General features: G+C 39.1%; 1 protein-coding gene across 1 annotated transcript; it reads left to right on the plus strand.

The window, feature by feature from the left end:
- Positions 1-4,017: 4,017 nt before the first annotated feature.
- On the plus strand, positions 4,018-11,888 carry spon2a (spondin 2a, extracellular matrix protein; the record flags this gene model as incomplete). The annotated part of the gene is made up of 5 exons (XM_083891699.1): positions 4,018-4,246; positions 6,509-6,729; positions 10,133-10,324; positions 11,398-11,569; positions 11,691-11,888. 5 exons carry the CDS (start codon positions 4,018-4,020, stop codon positions 11,876-11,878), a joined length of 1,002 nt encoding a protein of 333 aa, XP_083747825.1. The 3' UTR covers positions 11,879-11,888.
- Positions 11,889-13,582: the final 1,694 nt, after the last annotated feature.

A 13,582-nucleotide genomic window follows, 5' to 3' on the forward strand; every position in this document is an offset into this window, starting at 1 on the left:
TGATCATAACCCTGACCCTAGTCTTGCCTTAAGCCTACCCTCAACCTAACATTTCTTCATCTGAAAATATAATCATTTACGTTATTCATAATGTGACTGTGTAAACAGTTTTAGGTCCCCACAACATTAGAACTACATGGACACACACACACACACCTCTTTGCAGAAGCTTGTGACAGCACTGACCTCATTTTCTGTAGTATAGTGGGCAGAGCAGACAGGACAGGACGCAGTGAACATCACACACTCGTGCGAAAAGTCTCCCATCTCCAGGCCAGGTGGCGCGCTTTCATTTCACCGCCTTTTGCTTGTTTACTACGAGTGCAGGTAAAAAGAAAAAATTAAAATAATATAATGAGGTCATTTTTCCGAAAGAAAGACCCTTTTTGGAACAAGCTGCACATATCTCTGCCTGGAGCATCATCTGCCTCCTGCAGAGAAGATCAGATGACTAAGAAGTGAGACTAATGCTGTCTCCACACTGGAGGTATTTTTATGGCTGGCTGTTAAACTGTGCAGTGATTGATATACAATTAATGGAGAAATCGAATTGATAAAACACTCATGACATGTAAGGCTGCACCTAGGGAAGTGTCAGAGATTGAGTTTTGCAGCTAAATTGGCAGAGTAACACAATCTGACCTCTGGAAATAGACTTCAGGGACAATGTGCAGCTGGACATGAACTTTGTGTGTGCGTGCGTGCATGCACACGCACCATGTATGTCGCGTGCATGTGTGAGTTTGTGAGCTGCTCTACTTGCCCAAATTTAACTGTCTGCATTCTGCAGCTGCTTGGCGGTTTCATTATAGTATAGTATCTCGCGGAATCGCCACACGAGGCTGCGGCCACAAAACATTACTCTCCCTTTCGCGAACAGTCAAACACAGAAAAATTCATCTGTCATTGAGTCATAAACTTCTGTCTGAAAGTTGAGCCATCTGCCAATAAAGCAGGACATAAGTGAAATAACATCATGTTTTTGCAATGCATCTTTAGTCCAAAGTACTGTTTTTAAGTTCATTGAGGGAAAGTGTCCTCATGCAGATCTTTGAAACTATATTAATGCTAAATCTATCTATCTATCTATCTATCTATCTATCTATCTATCTATCTATCTATCTATCTATCTATCTATCTATCTATCTATCTATCTATCTATCTATCTATCTCTAACTCAAAATAAGTTGAAGTATTTGGAATAATGAAAATAATAATATAAGAACAGTAAAAACAATGACACACCTACACACACACACTGTAACGAATTGCTGTAAATTTACAGCTGATTTCCAACAGTAGTGCACTGTATTTTACTATAATTGTAAAATACTGTTAAATATTCATCCCTTGCATATAAATTAACAGTAAAATTGGCCACTTAACAATCACAGTAGATAACTGTAATTTAACCGGATAAAACAGTATATGTAATGAATTGCTGTAAATTTACAGTGGATAACAACAGTATTTTACTGTATTTTATAATAATTGTGAAATACTGTAAAATATTCATCCGGTGCATGTAAATTAACAGTTAATGCTCAGTTAACAATACAACAACTGTAATTCAACAGCATAAAACAGTATTCTGTATTAACAAGACGTGATTGGCTATTTTCGAACTTGATTTTGGACAGCACAGCGTTGTCATCATTCCAACCAGAGCAGTCCATGTGGAGTTCAACGGAGGAGGTAAAGTTATGCTCATCTCCTGAAATGAGCAGTGTTCAGTATTGTTTTGTCTGCATGATTATTGAACTGTTTCAGATAATGTTTAATTAGGTCAGGTTGCTAAAATTGGTGTAGCAAGCTCGAGCTAGCTCAGGTTAGCTCATAGCTCGAGCTAGCTCAGGTTAGCTCATAGCTCGAGCTAGCTCAAGTTAGCTTGTAGCTAGCTTATCTTATCATCTTATTTGTTTATTTGACCTGATTTAAAAATTATTACAAATATATCCACTATAATTTTATATTAGCCATGTATTGCCTTGTTTTCCTAACATATAGTACTTTGTTACTTTGTACTAAGACTTGCACTGGTTTGTTAAGAGGCACATTTAGACCCAAAGTTGTACACCAAATGCTTCTTTTAAATGTGTTTTTCCTGGATGTCATAGAACTTTCCAAAAGTTCAGAACATTTTTACCATCACTGTTGTGGCCTGTCTAGGTCTACATATCACATACCAAAGTACAAGTACAATACAGTCTTAATAGAGGAGTATTTGGATTCGAAGATACAAACTTTTCCAGATCACCAACTTAAGCCAGCAAAATGTTTGTTGTGATCGCTCATAATAATAATGGCCTTATTGTTGGTAAAATTAAATTACTCTTATTCATTAGAGTTCATCTGTTTATTTTCTTACTGAACAGTATCAAGCTATGCATCTGCCAGAATTTGGTGTTTATAACATCACACCAGTGCAGAGAGCCTATTGCTGTGTTGCTCATGAGAAGCTACTAGACTATTATCCATTGACACAATACAGTGTTTGGGGAATGTCACTCATAATTCTTCATCATTCTCTCCCAACTTTTCAGAAGCATGTCTTCACTGGAAGAGAGTATCAAAAGGATTATCCTCAACACTTTGCCCAGTCTCTCTGTGGAGATGCAATTAGAGATTGTTTCTACACTTCAGACATCTGGTGTCGAGTCTGTGGATGACCTGAAGTAATTCAAATGTATGTTACAAGTCTGCTGTACAAATGAGGGTTTGTAATAAACTACAACAATGTTATAGAATGTATATTCTCTTGTGTTCTATAACAAAGATCCTCAAACGTATTACTCAACAGTCTGCATCTGTTTTTTTGTTCATTTGGTAAGAGGTCAGGAATGATTTGTGATAATAGAATAACATAACACTTGATTAATTGAACTTTTTTAAATTATGGGGATTTATAGGAATTAAATGCAATAAAGAGCAGATTTTATTACCCTTTGTGTATAAAACAGTAACACATTGGCATATATTGTAAAAGTATCATAACCCACATTTATACTACTGTAATGGACTGTAATCCAAAATACAGCAATATACTGTTAATTTAAATTACGGTAGATGCTCTGTTAAATTGCCACAAACTAGTTATCCTACTATCATGTACTGTAATCCAAAATATGGTAATATACTGTTGAAAATTACAGTAGGTGCACAGTAAAACTACCATAATACCTACCGTTATCCTACAGTTGTGTACTGTTTTCCAAAATACGGTATGATACTGTTAAAATAAATTACAGTAGATGCACTGTAAACTAACAGTAAATTACTGGCGTCTCTGCTGCCAGTAATTTACTGTTATTTTACAGAGAAATTCTTTACAGTGCACATATACACATACACAGTTTGTCCGGATGCGATCACTTCAGTTGTGTTGACCTTGGAAATCTCTGATGGAGACGGGATGAGAATATGTGTGTGGAAAGGAGGATGAGTTGGAGAGAAGTGTTTGGAAGGGAGGAGTGCAGAAGGAAGACAAATCAGCAAGGCTCTGAATGACTCCCATCTCAGAGAGTCCTGCTGACAGCAGAGTCAGAGACACATTTTTGAGACACACACACACACACACACACACACGTGTGTGGCGTGACATTACCATGGACGCTAACTGCTTTGCCGTGTATCCACAGACTGGCTCTGCACCAACACACAGCGCTGCTCAGGAGATAGTAGATTTCCTTTTTTTTTTTTTAAATTGAAGGCTAGAGGGTCAATAGGTTCACAAAGCTTTGTTCTCTGATAAAATAAACGTGTTGCGATATGAGGTCAGGGACGTGGAATTTCCCCTCTTGTACTGATTTTTCCAGGATTTGTCTGGGTTTGGTTTCCTAAATGTATTTTGTTTGCCAGAGATAATGTGCCTTAAAGTGCTTTTTCAGCAGCTTTTCATTATAAGATGCACCACACATTTAAAGAAAAGTGTGTGCTCGGATATTTTTGGGCTACATCTCTCTATTATGGGTGAGTAAGACTTCACACAATCATTTTTCATTTCTCCATTTCTTCCAGATGATGTCATCGGAGCACCTGACCTGTGGTTGGCTGCAGCAGCTCCTCGTTGTGCTTCTGAAGCTTTGCCTTGCGTTCGGCGGGCCTTTGCGAGCGCTCAATGGAACTGAATGCACGGCCAAGGGTCCTGCTTCCTACATCCTGGTCTTTACAGGTCACTGGAGCCCACAGGGCTTTCCCAAGCAGTATCCACTGTTCCGTCCTCCTGCACAGTGGTCCAAACTCATAGGTGAGACGAAAAGAATGAAATATCTCTGTAATACCGGACTATAATCCACTGAATTTGGGGTTATTGTTTTCTGTCCTTAACATACACACAGATGTTTTGGCCTTTATCATGAGGTCCTTATCGGCACACGCACACGCACACACACACACACACACACACACACACACACACACACACACACACACACACACACACACACACACACACACACACACACACACACACGCACACACACACACACACACACAGTTGTGAAAGATGTTAATTAGCAAGGCAGCAAGAGGCAGCGAGCAACAAGGAAGACAGTTTAAATGCTACCAGATGGGTTTTTTTCTCTCTCTGTCTCTCTAACTTCTGTCTAGCTGTATCTTTAATATTTCTCTATTTCTTTAGCTCAGTACGACTCTCTTTCCCACATTTCCGCCGGTTTACCACAAGGTTGGCAGTAAAGACTGGAGTCAAAGCTTTGGGGGTTGGTGAAGGTGGGTGATGATAGTTGGGGTGTGATGTGTCAGACCACATACATCAGAGCCTGCAGGAGGAGGAGAAGAAAAAAAGAGACTCTGGTCCTTTGATTCTGCTCTTTTCCCAGAGCCTTGGACGATGTCATATGTGTGATGTAGATACGTGGGTTTGTGTGTGTTGGATTGCTCATGTGCGTCGATGATGCTAGGATTACAGGATTACTATTATTGTCCCAAGTAAAGGGCACTAGTGGACACGGGGCAGAGAATAGGGTTTGACTGAGCGTTCCATACTCATACACATTCTCCCCAGGTTCCATTCATGCTCAGATGAGTATCCGTGTCAAAGTGGCCTTCTTGCAGATGCAGACAGAATGACTCGATATTTAGAAAATGCTTGCTACTTAGAAATGTAACGCCATGAGTATATTAGTCAACAATTAGTGAATAGTTAACAGGGATGGCACAATGACACTTTTTTGTGTCCAAACTCTACTAACCGCATATTGTTCTCCCACAAAGAAGAAACACATTGCAGTATTGCATTGACTCATCCCTAATCCAAGAAGTAGAAAGTAGCATTACTGTAATTGAGTAGGTTTTTTTGTGTACTTGTACTTCTTAAGTAATTTTTGATATAATCATTTCAAATGTAATATTATAATATATAAATATAATATTATTTAAGTGTGTTTTATTTTTTTTTAAGTACTGTACTTCGCTACATTTTAAATTACATCCGTTACTGAGTAAAAAAAGAGGACAGGTGAATAATGAGGACAGGTGAATTATCGATAATGAAGTTCCCTGAGTGAGTAAGTTAAAGCATTTGTGACCTTTGACCCATTTTGCCTGATACATTATGAGTTTACATATTTTATTTTGTCAGCACTTCAATTTGTAGTTTTGATATTTGATACCAATTTTATCAAAATATTGCTGTACAGGCGAGAGGGAATGGAGTTTGTCACAGCCAAAGAAAAAACAGGAGCACTTTAAGGGCGAGACCTGGACTTTACCGTCTTGGTGGGGCTTTAATGTGATGTTTTATCATGTTTCAAGGTCTTGACGCTTGTGGGAAATTTGTGAGCATGGGAAACGTAATTAAGTGCAGTGGCAGTAATGGCAGTTTGGGGAGAAACGGGATAGTGTGTGAAGTGCACTGCACATGTTGTGTGTGTGGCTTGGTGCGCTGTGTGTGTGTGTTAATACATGTGTCTAGAGCATTTAAGTATAAATGCACGGTTGTGTATGTGCGCCGCTATGCAGCTCTGAAAAGTGAGGTAAGGCAGAACCATCAGAGCATTTGTCAGCGTGTTTCTGGCTAACCTTACTCTGCCCTTAAAACCACTGGCGCAGGCCAGTGGCTCTACGGGTTTGAGTAAGGCGCTCCAGAACCTGTGGTACAAACAGTTTAACCTAAATTAGTCTCTTGATTCATAACAGATTTCATAGATAGCTGAATATGAGAATGTGAAGCAAATATTTCTGTTGGCCCGAACAGCAACAAAACATTTCTTCTCTTTTCTCGTCTTTTGGCTGATCCAGACTGTGTTGTGGTTTTATCAGTGATAGATAGAGACAGAGAAAACTATAACCATGCAATAATTCAAAAGACATGCTACTCTTTTTGAGTGTTATTTGCTGAAGTGCAGGAGGTAAAATGCAGGCTCCATGGAAATGATCTCACCGTCTGGCTGAGGCTCTGTGGTACTTCAATGACATTGATATGCGTTTCACTAAGCATATTTCTCCTGTCCTCTTCTCTCTCGCTCTTGTCTTTCTTTTCTCCCTTTAGCGGTCAGCCATACTCGTCACTTTCGCCTGTGGGAGGAGGGTGCTTCGGCCAGTGCAGGGGTGCAGATCTTAGCTGAACTCGGGTTGACAGTGGAGCTGATGAAGGCAGCCAAGGAGGCCAGAAAGAGACGCATGGTTGGCGCCATGTACCGAACGGCAGGAATCCCTAATGGCATCGGGCACAGCTCCACAGAGTTGCTCATGCAGCCCCGGAACTCAGTGGTAGGTCAAGTACTTATCCACAAAAACACACACATGCTCAGACACAGTGAGTCACACAAACCCATGTGTCTGACCTAATCTTCTCAGTCGTTTGGTGACCTGCTCCCATAACGACCAAGCGCTTCACCTCGGTCTTTCCACTACCATTCACGTCCATCCTGCTCAGTCTGTTCTCTGTCTGCCACCTGCCCACTGAATGTTGAGCTAAAGGAAAAGTCTGTGAATTTTGAGGAATAATGCTTATTTCTTTTCTTTTCAAGAACTGGAGGACAACATTGATTCTGTTTGTTAAATATGGACATTAGAGTCTTGATACAGGGATAAACAACAGCCTGTTGTAGTGGCTTCCTGTCTTTGTAGTAACCAAGTAACCATACCCCCTTGTAAAAAAAACACATTTGTTATTACACTTCACGATATTCACTGCGTTAAACTAAAAGATTACATAGATATTTGTTGCTGATAGATTATTTATTTTTAAAATGTATTTATTTGGAATTAATTAAGATTTTTCTATATGCACAACATACACGCAACAACACACAGACCCACATGTCTGACTACAAAGCGCACCCAGAAACACTTTAAATACTTACTTTAATACTTAAAAACCGAGAACAAACACACATACATAAATACATACATACATAAATGACTACTTTATGGCCAGTAGCTTCAAAGCTAACAGTACAGTAACTTATAAGTTATATCAGCTACAACAAGGCATGCATAGCTGGTCTGTTCAGAGCCAACCTTGTTCTTTATCCTTGGATCCAATCTTAATGCTAACCAGCAGATGTCTTAGGTAGCATTGTTTAATATCTCTAAGTATATAGTATAAAGATGTCAATACACACATAGTGTCAAACTATTCCTATAAGGGCACAATTATTCTGACATTAAGCCGAAACTAATAAAAGTCTACAGCCACCTACAGCCATCCAAATCAATAGAATTTAAAATGATTTTCCATAGTTGGTGTTTTACTGGACCTCAACGGTGAAAATAATCCAAGTGATTTGTATATTTAATATGTATAATAAAACAATATATATTTATGTATGTATAATTAATGATATATTATTAAAACAATAATAGCCCACGTTTAAGGTCAACAAATGGGCTGACTGAGGTCGGTCTACAGGCTTAATGTCCTACATGTGTGAGCGGCATCTTTGCTCATCTCTGGACCGCAGGGTAAATCTGGTGCAGAATAGTGAGTGAGTTTGGGAGCCAAGGTCATGGCTGGAGGCTCGGGCTAAAATTGGAGCCGGGGCTTAAACAGAGGCGATGTATTTAAGGCAGGAAGGAGCATGGCTCTGTGGAAAAATATGTCATACTGTTCGCAGAGTTTAAGCTCGAAATAAAGTATTCCTTTATGTGCAAAGCACATGTAGCTGATGAATTGAAGGGAAAGAGGTGAAAAGGAGGTGGTGATATTTAGAAATAGGTGTGTTCCTGACTGAAAGTCTCGTGGGCTACATTTATTTATTGATTATTCCATTGGCTGAAACCAAGAGCCCTTACAAATCATACACAACTCTGTCAGAGGGCATTTTTGTTACGTCCTTTTCAGCTGGTTGTCTGGGTTGCATGATGTCAGTGGCTGCTTTTTAACGGGTCTGTCTGTTTTTAGATCAGACAAATGGCAAAAGAGTGAGACTAAATTATTACTGTGTTTGAGTCTGTTGATGGCTTTGTCTGTTGTTCTGCTTTCCTGTCTGTCTGTTTCTAGTTCTCTCTGTCTGTCTCTCTCGCTCTTATTTATAAATACCATCCCTTTCCTCTTGTCCACAAACCAACACATTCATACCAAATGCTTCAAAAATCCCAAACACACGTGATTTCTATCTCCACGTCCACATGAGTCGACTGCTATAGCTGTTTCATTTGTAATTTGAAACACAAAACGCCAAATGAGTCACATTCAAGGTCCAGCTGGAGTTGTTGCTCAAGATGCAGTGTTTTATAAGATCAGCGGCACCACAGGAAATCAGAAGTAAACTGAGCATGAAGGTGCTTGTAATGCACTTACTTACTTTTTTGGAAGACAGCTCTGTTTGCTTGGGTTAAGAATATATTATGAATTGAAAACCGCTGACAGATCAGGGGTGTCAAAATCATTTCCTCTGAGGGCCACATCAGCATAATGTTTGCCCTCAAAGGGCCAGATGTAACGGTCATACACAATAAATGTAACTAAATGTAACCAAATATAATGTAAAATAAAGGTAACTACTCTGTAGCATATTGCTAAATAGCTTTCTGTATTAATTACTTATTCAAGTTACAAATATGATGCATTATAGATGTAACCCAGTCCGCAATGGTGAATTGCCATGCATTGTGGGAAATGTAGTTTATGGTCAACGCACACCTTAAAGCAGCATAGAGCTATTTTGACATATGTGCTCAAGATGAAGAGAAGACATCTTTTGCAGAGAAACCCAATGGATAGAGCAGGGCGGCTTATGGTGAAAAGACCGGGTTGCATCATGCATGTGATGCACAACAGAAAACAGACCCGGTCTCGGTGAATTGGTTTTCTGTTCCGTACTCTACTTGACAAAGCCGTCCCAAAATCCTACCTTGAGCACAGATCAGTTCCCGGGAATATATCGGGCCAACAATGAGGAGTTGTTGGTGTTCTCCGGGTGTCTGCCTCCTCAGCGTGTGCTGACCCATAGGCCATTTCCTGTATGAGTCACCAGCTCTCAGAAACCATCCATCACACTGTAGACACGGTGTGCACACACATGCACTTCCCCATGGCCCACTTTCATTGATGTGATAATTTATAAATTACACTGTATGTGTGGTTAATAGAATGTGGTCTACTGTCTATGACTCATTCATTCAGTCTTTTTCAAATTTTTTCTCACATTTTAATAGACAAGGGGCAGTTTAACACAATATTTTGAACATGAACATATCCGCAAAATAGTCCAGTGTGTCAAGTGAGATTGATTATAACTTTTAGTACATTTTTCTTGTAGTTTCAGTTGTAGTTGAGGACTCGAAGAAGCAAATAAAGCTGCACCTACTCATCAGTCTGTCAGTATTCAGACACAGGACATGCAAATCAATCATTTTGGGTGTAGAATAAAAGAAATGAACCTCAGTGGTTATGGCTATGTAGTGTCTACAGCAGTTATAGCAGCCTGTGGCTAATGGGTGAGATGACCTTTGCTACACACTTGTGTGTTTGATGTTTTTACCACGTCTTATGTCACTCTGGGTTCAAAGAATCACTTTCACCACACATGACAGTTAAGTTGATTGATGGCAGTTAGCTGAGTTGCTAAAAACACATTCATCTTCTTTATTTTATTTGATTAATGAAACCTCTATTGTATCGTGTAAAGTAATTATACCTTGGTCGTCTTCTCTCTCCAATCAACAGTTGTCAGTGATGGTGAAGATGATCCCCAGCCCTGACTGGTTCGTCGGTGTGGACAGCGTTAACCTTTGCGAGGGCAGCGAGTGGAAACAGGAAGTGACCATTGACCTCCATCCTTATGATGCGGGGACAGACAGCGGATTCACTTTCTCCTCCCCCAACTTCCCCACCATTCCCAGAGAAAACATTACAAAGGTGAGTTCCTGCCATGCTCACAAGCATTAAAAAAACAGATTCCATTCGTAGGATGACGTATTTATTGAGTCATTCATGCATTCATTTCGTGGTTGATGGCCCTCGTCTTACTCTTAAAATACTTTAGCCACATGTGTGGGGATGGGACATCATACTTTGCTGTCTGCACTTCACTGATTGCTTGATGACTGACCTGAAATGAAATTTATTCTAGGATTTATGTTGTAATGTTTTAAATAGTGTGCTTAAAATGAAGTTATGAATCATTTCTCAAACATACAGTACTTGTTTGAGTACATATATCACTTGGAAAAGTCTGGTTTACCTATAAAAAATATTAGGTGTTACAGAAATGGCAGCAGTCAGAAACCTTATGCACAAATTTGTTTTTCTCTTTAAAGATAATATATGTAAAATATGTACAACAGCGACCTTTAGCATTCAAAACGGTCACTGCAATCCCATTTAAAAGCATTGCAGGGGCATAGTTGCTAGATTTTTCCCAAAATACAGAAATAAGACACCGCACTTATACCAAGCATTACACTGTGTTCATGTTCAAACACATCTACAAACGTAACTGTCCCAGCGTCTGTTTATCAGATGATGAGAGGAGACGACAAGGCAACAATAATATACATGAACTATCCACTGACAAGGTGTAAGAGAAAGAGCGTTACCTAACCTTGGATAAAGGTCCTCGTGTTGCTTCCCTGTCTGTGAGAAATGTATCCCTACATGTCTGTAGTTCGCTCCGTCTCCCGTTTCAGTCGTCTACTTTTTAACGCATCACAGTATTGTTCAGTATTAATGACACTAGTGCGCTCGCTCTGCTAGTATCCTGTGTGCTGAGTTTGCAAATGATCCTTTATTTGTGCATATACTGGCTGCACCATTGTAATCAAAGAAGCCAGCATTTCACTCTGTGACGTGTCCTCAATTTGTGGAGACACATCATGGTCATTGTATGCGTTTAATATAATACATTTCTCATATAACTTTTAAAAGTGTAAAGTGACTATTTAAACTTGTGTCAGCTGAATTAAGCTCTTTTTTTCCCCTGACTTGTTCAGATCACATCTCAGATGCCAAACCACCCAGCCAACTCCTTTTACTATCCACGCTTAAAGGAGCTGCCACCGATTGCCAGCATAAGGATCAGTCGACAGGAGAGGTTACCTGATCGCCAAACCTCAATATCCAATCATATTCTGCCTAACTCCATCAGTCCGCAGCGCTTCTCAAGTAAGACCACACAAAGACTCCATATTAGTGCTGTTTTATCTGGGAAAAAAAAATGTATTCATCCGCAAGATGATTTGAATTAAAGGTATTTCTTTCATCCGTCTTTCTCCCTTCCACACAGTGACACCGCTGGACTGTGAAGTGTCTCTCTGGTCATCCTGGGGTTTGTGTCTGGGTCCTTGCTCCAGAGGTGGCACTCGCCACCGCACCAGGTACATCCTCCTGAGGCCAGCAAATGCTGGCATCCCCTGCCCTGAGCTGGAGGAACAGGCTGAATGTGTACCACACAGCTGTAGGAAACACCACTAATCCACACAAATACTGCCAGTATTGGGTAGTGGGACTGTTCCATTATCACTGCTGGATCGAGGAAGATGTGTGTATATACAATACACTTATGAGATCAGTCATGGTCTGTTTGTAACGGCAAAACAATTTTTTCAGGGTTGCGTTGCTCAAGGCACACCGATGTCACAAATGAACACATGCAGATGTATATCCACACAGGTGGGAACAGAAAACTCCACACAAAGATTCTTATGCATATACTGCATACTTTCAGGCATTAGTTTACACAGATAACCTATGGCAGATGCAGCTCTTTGAAAATAACCTCACACCCGATTTATAAATATCACCCTTCACAAGAAAAAATAGAACCCTAATAGCTGACTTGAAGCATAGAGTCAGTATGAAGATGCTGACCTATTTTGTAAAAAAAATCCTTTTTAAAAATAAATAAAGATGAATATTTGTTGTATTATCCTTTTTGATATTTTAATGTTAAGATTTTGTACATACTGTGCCGATGTATAACTCGTGAATAAATATGGACATGTTTTTCATAATAGAGGACATCTCAGTGTGGCTTTTCATTTTGAAAGTGTTCTCATGTTGTAACAAATACTAAACGTGTTTGAAACCCTGCTACCTATGTTACATATGCTGAATGTACTTGTGTATGGCAGATCATGATTTGACACGTCTTTATATGAGCTTTAAGAACACTTATACTGCTTAAATGTAATTTGCATGTGTTACTATGTTACGAATGCCATAGATTCACCAAAAGAGGAGTTACTATTTGTACATATTTATTGATGAAATTAGATGTGTTCTAGACTTTGATAACACTGTGATTCGTGGACATTGTCTCCCTCAATTGTGGTACGTGAAGGGGTTTATAATTTATAAATAAAAGTCTTCACTCTTGCAGAACATACAGAAATACCAGCTGCTCTCTGCTCAGCAAGGAAGTTAGTGACAATGCAGCACCCCCTAGTGTTCAAAAACCCCAACCCCTATTTATTATTATTATCATTCTTATTATTCTTATTAATAATAATAATAATAATAATAATAATAATAATAAAAATAATCATCATCATCGTCATCATCATCATCATCATCATCATAATAATACACAGGACTACCCAGCTGATGATTCTGTCCAGCATGTTCTTTTTAATCTATTGTTTTTATTATATATACAACTTGTAAGGAGGCAAATGATCCAGGTTGAAATTATTAGCCTATAAAATATTCCCTTTTGTCTTGTGTCAAAAGGGAAAATCAACACAACCCCTATTCAGGTATATATGTTTAATTTGAATACCAATATAACAAATATAATATTAATCTATTTTTTTTTTAAAATACATAATTTATTTCTTAGAATGGTGAAGTTATTTTTTCTCCACATTGGGAGAAGAAGACGCACCTTTAAAGGTACAGTGTGTAAACTTGTGAATAACAAGTGAATATCCCTCACATCACTATTCCCTTCCAAGTGTATTGGATAACTTATGTAGCTAAAATCTTATGGTCCAAAATGGTGGCCTCCGTGGTGCTGACCCAGCTCCTGGCATAAATATTAAAGTTTAATTCTAAGGAAATGGAAAAATAACACACTTGAAACAACTATGTATAATTATTTTTATCATAAAATTAAAAGTAATACTGGACCTTTATCAACAGCCACTGTAAATTCCCAACCCATTCCCCACACCACCC

Source organism: Microchirus variegatus, assembly GCF_963457635.1.
Source record: "Microchirus variegatus genome assembly, chromosome: 6".
NCBI classification, from domain to species: Eukaryota; Metazoa; Chordata; class Actinopteri; order Pleuronectiformes; family Soleidae; genus Microchirus; species Microchirus variegatus.